The sequence below is a fragment of the Myiozetetes cayanensis genome, unplaced genomic scaffold (assembly GCF_022539395.1).
Source record: "Myiozetetes cayanensis isolate MyiCay16 unplaced genomic scaffold, myiCay2020 scf33, whole genome shotgun sequence".
Lineage (NCBI taxonomy): Eukaryota > Metazoa > Chordata > Aves > Passeriformes > Tyrannidae > Myiozetetes > Myiozetetes cayanensis.
In genome coordinates, this window is record NW_026087555.1 from 605,285 (window position 1) to 611,284 (window position 6,000).

Here is a 6,000-nt window from a genome sequence, read left to right on the forward strand (position 1 = left end):
GGCAACCTGTAGATGCTTAAGAACTGCTGACAGTGATTTACCCTTCAGATTGTGGCTGGCTGTGTTTTAGCGATGGTATTTGTGTGTTATGCAGATGCTGGTGTGTCAGGTTCACCAAAGCATGAGATGATTGGCTGCCTTTGCCAGTACGGCGCTGCCTTGTAACAAGTGTGTGTATTGGCAAATTATGTGATGTGCTAACCTCTGTTTATTGCAAGGTGTGCGCTGTCGCTTGTGGCAGTGTTGTCCCTGGCTGGTATTAAGTGGCAGCAGGAGTATGGGAAGAGGGCAGCCCCAAATTTTCTCCCGACCTCCTTTATGTCTTGGTAGGACTGCTGTAATTCTTACCCTGTTGCTTGTCGTTGTTCTTGTTGTTCCATATGCCCGCCAAACTGGCATGTGCTTTGCACAGAAGTGTATAAAACCCCTCTGTTTGTGCTGAACTCCTGTACGTGTGCTTGTACTTACCCCTCTTTCTTACGCTGGTCTGAGCAGCTTGCCTGGCACTTTGCAAGCCACAGCCTTGTGCGCTGTCGTACCTGTATGTCCAGGGAGCAGAAGACTGTGTGTGAAGCAGGGATTTGGGGGGACAATTAATGCTTCTGGAAAGCATCACGTATTCTCAAAAGTAGAACGTTAAACAGTAGGTTCTTTTAAAACCTGTGGGCCTCAAGATGATGACCAAAGGACTGTTGGGAAGTCACGGTTATTGTGGAATTGCTACTGAAGGCAATGTGTAGGTGAGGTTAGACGCTCCATCCCTACCCAGCACTGGAGAGCTGGTGTGGCACCAACACAGGATGCATTTAACTTGCTGGCAGTTTCCCCACATGACTAGGGTCAGGGTTTTCACCCCAAGAGTACACAAGTGAGTGTGGATGACTAAAAGGATGTATGAGGGTATTTTGATTGATAAAGCTGTTCTACAGGCAGGATCAGGCAACACAAAAATAGTGTATCAAGCTTTGTTTGCACCAGGAATGTATTTTTTTTTAGGTAGCAATGATTTTTTCACAACAGGGTTTTTTGATTCTGTTAAATATATTTATATTGCATTATGGTTTTTAAGTATGGTTACCAAGAACCCAGTGAGAAAAAGGGCAGGTGACTGGGCAGGACTGGAGAGTCCTCAAGTTACTGCTTCTCTTGCAGCAAATATACGTTACCTGGTAACAAGTGCTTCAGCAATACCTACCAGTAGAGGATAAAGCAATAAAGGTATTAAAGAGGAGAATTAGATTCTGAAGAGGCAAGAAGCGACAGCCATTAGCTTAAGAGGCTCGCCACAAAATGAAGTATGTATAGGCACGCAAGTGTTCTCAGTACTGCCACACCTGCACCTGACCTACCGCTGTCCTCTTGTGTGATACTGTGGACAAGTTGCTTCATCTCTTCTTTTACTTCTCACCCTTTGGCTCCCCTTTGAAGTTAAAAACTCCTTTAGGAAAGGAGCCTCTTGCTAACTTTTGGCTCAGTGCAGTGAAAACATAGCTTACTTGCAGCCTTAATGTGCTGCTTCCAAGTGATATATCATTAGGGTGTTTTGTCGGAACCACTGACCTTTTTTTTTCTTTTTTTTTTTTTCTCCCCTCCTGTTCTTTACACCCAAAAGGATTTTGCAGACACAATCCCTGGGCATGGAGGAATAATGGATCGCTTTGATTGTCAGTACTTGATGGCCACTTTTGTTCATGTCTATATCACCAGTTTCATAAGGTATGGGCTTTTTACAGTGTTAACTCCTTAAGCACGTGTAGGAGCTGTACTATAATAAATGTATGGAGTCATGTTAGTATAGCAGAGATTGAGGGTTTCTAAATATGATTTCTGCAACGATTTCAAATACAGAACTATTAAGAAAACATATGTCACTGTCTAGGATTTGTGTCAGGTTCGAGCTGTGCCCTAATGTTTCCATGACTGCTGTGAAAGGTAACCCGTGTATTCAAAATACCACAAAGTTTTGTGTAGCAGCTACTAGCAGTTTTTTTAGAATTTACTAATTACAGGAAGGTATAGGATGGGGTTTCAGGCAGGAGGGTTGTGCAGCATCTGCTTTTCCTGTGTGGTTCCTGAATAGCTTGTAGGTTGCAAGTTCTTCCTGTAAGTTTTAGTATTTCTCAGCTGCTTGGCTTGAGATATTTAAGATGAAAATGCAATGGTTAAAGAAAGGAGACAACTTCTTAAAAATCCTGCTCATCTTTCCTGAACCACACCAACTTTCAAGAAGAAATCATGGGAATCACAATTCTCTTGCAGTAGTCATTTTAGTTTTTAGAGCAGGGGTGGGTCAAGGAGCCAAACCGATACAAGCCCTTAGTTTTCTAAGTGCATATGGTAACATGTAAATGCGTATCAGCAGCAGATTCTTTGCCTTATATTTGGTTCATCTTAGTAGATTGTAACTAGGTGGCTAGCTAAAAATGAGGCTGATATTTAGAAAAACTTGCTTTAATTTGCAGTTTTCTTTACTGACTTGGCCAAGTTCCCATTTAGTTCAGTAGTACACAGCTTATCTGGCTGGCAACAGACACTAAATGAAAAAAGATCTGTTGATGAACAACTTTGATTAAGGATGAATCAGTGAGTCTTGTCATAAGTTTTCTCAGTATCCCCATTTGACAGCAAATAGAAATGCTTTTAGTTTCTGTTCACATTGAACTAAGAGTATGCTTTCCCAGTAATGCTGACCACTGCATCCTGAGGAGGTAGACTGGGAGGAATCCATAACTCAGTGTCCTCTAAAAAGGGAAGGCATTGTTTGTGCAGCAAGAGGAAAATGGAAAACTATCTAAAAAGATTCTTTAGAGTTGTGGTCACAAAAAAAGAAAAAATTTCTTTTGTTTTCATTGACAGGGGTCCAAATCCCAGCAAATTACTGAAACAGCTGTTGATACTTCAGCCTGAGCAACAATTAAGTGTATATAAAACCCTGAAATCTCACCTCGTTGAAAAAGGGATCCTTCAACCATCTCTGAGAGGGTAGTTTGTCAAAGCAGAGGACCAGAAGAAAACTCCATTTACGAGAAACCTGTGGAAAAGCGTTGCAAATGTGCACATAAATAATAGCTATAGGACGAGTAGTTCGTGGTCTGGAAAAGGTGAATGTTTCCTGAAATGAATGTGAATACTATGACTTCTTACTAGGACACTAAAGATCTCTTACTCCTAGAATAATTCAAATGCTTACAATGTAACAGTACACATGCTGCATATTTTAGTTCCTGAGGTGGATGGGAGCAGTCTTCCTCCAGCACCCAGCCTGACAGTCTTTGTATTTAAGAAAAACAATAATGAAATTCACTATAAGTTTTTAATGAGTTATTTAAAACTGTATATCTTAGGAATACCTTTTTGGTCTCCAGTGGTTCCGGAAGCGAGAACACATGAGGCAGGCAGTTACTTCTGTGTAGGCTGTTGCTGAAATTACTATTGGCCAGAAAACACTTGTTAGCCTAGTCGAAGTAGTACTTACAGCCTGCTGCATTGGACTACTTGTTTTTTCTAAACCATTATGAAGGTTAAGCCTAGCTCTGTTTTTAATTTAATAGCTTTCTTATGAAACCATTTCATGCTTTCAAGAGAAAAGTACGTTCATCGAAATATAGCTGGGCGGGTTGGGCTGTGGAGCTGCTATTTTTTCTGGTTAAGGTTACAGATTATAAACAAGTGTGTACATCCAGGAGTAGAGATTACCCGAGAAAATAGAATTCTCCTACCCAGTAAATGAATCAGGGAGAATCTGGAGTTTAAGTCCTTGGTTTCCACGGCCTGGTCAGTGTCTGAAGTCAGTAATTCAAGCCTTATTCCTTGTGCCTCTTAACTGCTGTGTAGAATTGGGGGTATTTCCTTCTTTTTAAAAGCACTTTGAGGTTCTGAGTAAAAAGTGAAGTTTAAGTGCTGTGTATAAGCATGTTTCTCAGTGAAGGCAGAAACTGTTAGCTCCTGAATGTGCACAGTGCAAGACAGGATGCATGGTTTTTCTGCTGTTTGTTTTTATTTATTAAGAAGATCCTCAAGCGAGCTTGGGTAACCACAGAGGTGTTTGAATGGAGAATTTTTATAGAAAGCAGCTATTCTGTTGACTTAGGGGGGTATATGAGGAGAATTAATGCTCTATAATTCTCAATCCTAGTTGTTTTATAACTTTTTTCATCATGTGACATATCTTGATGCAAATAAAAATATAAACCCTTTTTGAAATGATGAAAATTACTCCTGTACAAAGAGAAAGCACAAATGCCAATTTTGTTTTCATATACTGTAACTTGATACGATTTCATTTTTCCAACTCACTGTAAATAAGTTTCTCCTGCGGTGAATGTACCGAGACTACATCTATGTGTGTGTGTATATAAATTATTAAAAGATATATTTATATATATTAAAGATTAAAACTTTAAAAGGTTGGTGCTACTTGAGGATACAACCATGGAAAAAATCACTTGGGTGGGTCATAAGCCATATCTGTAAAGTTCAAACTGCTTTTTGTTGAACACCATGTAGCTGAGACCACTGCACTCCGTTTTGCACTTGGGCCGTAGTACCGTGTGTACAGCTTGTGTATGGAAAAGCATCCCTGTATGTTGAACAAAATTCAGGTCTAAAGCAATTCCTGTTGATGTCAGGTATTTGACAGAATTAAAATGTCTGACCTGGAGATTGCAGTACTGTATTGAAGGAACACTCCAAGAGGTGAAAAATGCCACCTGCTGCTTGGCCATAAGTGGCTGTGTGACTTGGCTTGTTAATTGGAGGGGACTGAAATTCAGCCCTTACTCCGGATAGGGCACAACCTGAAGTTAAAAGGTAACACAGCTACCTTTGGGAATGTGCTTTAAAAAGAAGGGAAGGGCAAATGAGGTGGTGACCAAAGTAGAATACCTGCAAAACTAGCTTTTAGATGAGGCTTTGGTTATTTATGGGACTTTGGTAGATGTTACAATAAAATGCAGCCATACTGGAGCTAGCATATCTTTATCCTGGGTATTAAAAAAAAAAATCTAAATATTTAAAAGTTATATAGAGAATATATATATAGAAGGGTAATTGTTACTTCAGAAACTTGAAATTTTTAGTGTAATTTTATAGCATGTATAATAAGGAAGTTAAAATATATTTTAGTATTTAATACAACAGAGCATTTGAAATTAATTGCTATCTATGTGCACAGTAGAAAATTCAACACTGCAATTCTGCTTTTCAATGTTAAAATGAAGAAGGGATGAACTGTAAACTCACTCATCAATTTTCTAGATAGAGTAATATCTTCCTGCTGGCTTAGGCTTGGTGTAAATAAAGCTGAGCAGGACCTGTCACTGTGAAGTGATAACTACGCTTGGTTACAACCAAGAGCATTTACCCCACTTGCCACTTCTGTTAGTTCAAGCATTGCAACATCATAAACAGGAAAGTTTAACTTTTTACACCAGTCAATCTTTTCACTTAGACTTTTGTCCCAAGTTGTTATAATTACCCACTGAGCAAAAAAGAAAAATGTATATTATGTAAATATTGTAAATGGTATGAGCATATAATGTCTGTTTTAGTTTGACTGTTTCAATATTTCATTGAAGCAGGCACTGTAAAAAGAAATAGTAAATAAATAAAATTGGGACAGAAATCCTCCAGTCTTGTGTTTCCTATAGCATGCACAGTGGGTGGAGATTTCTTAACGGGAATTTATATTCCTTTATGTTATACTTTAACTTTGTGTTCTTAATAGAAAAGCCTGCTATTAATTTCCTACCTTTTGCCCCTCAAGGCTTCAGGCCATCCTTGTTTGTTGCTGAAATTGTGCAATGTGTCTCATGTCCAAAGATATGCAAGCTTTTCTGTCTTTTCCAAAAGGTGCTCATTTCAACAATACTGACACAGGCTTGTCAGTATTGACCATGTGTGGTGATGGGGTGGCAGCTGGCAGCTACCTCTCCCCTGCTTTCCTGTTCCTTCCTTTTAAATCTTGGATCTGAGGCCCTTCACCTCCTGCAGCCTCAAACA

General features: G+C 39.4%; 1 protein-coding gene across 1 annotated transcript in view; it reads left to right on the forward strand.

The window, feature by feature from the left end:
* Window positions 1-5,613, forward strand: part of CDS1 (CDP-diacylglycerol synthase 1) — a 32,419-nt gene extending 26,806 nt beyond the window's left edge. The window contains exons 12-13 of the mRNA XM_050327313.1: window positions 1,613-1,716; window positions 2,857-5,613. Of these exons, the coding sequence (XP_050183270.1) occupies window positions 1,613-1,716; window positions 2,857-2,986 (234 nt within the window). The 3' untranslated portion in view covers window positions 2,987-5,613. The remainder of the gene's footprint in view (window positions 1-1,612; window positions 1,717-2,856) is intronic.
* The last annotated feature ends 387 nt before the right edge of the window (window positions 5,614-6,000 follow it).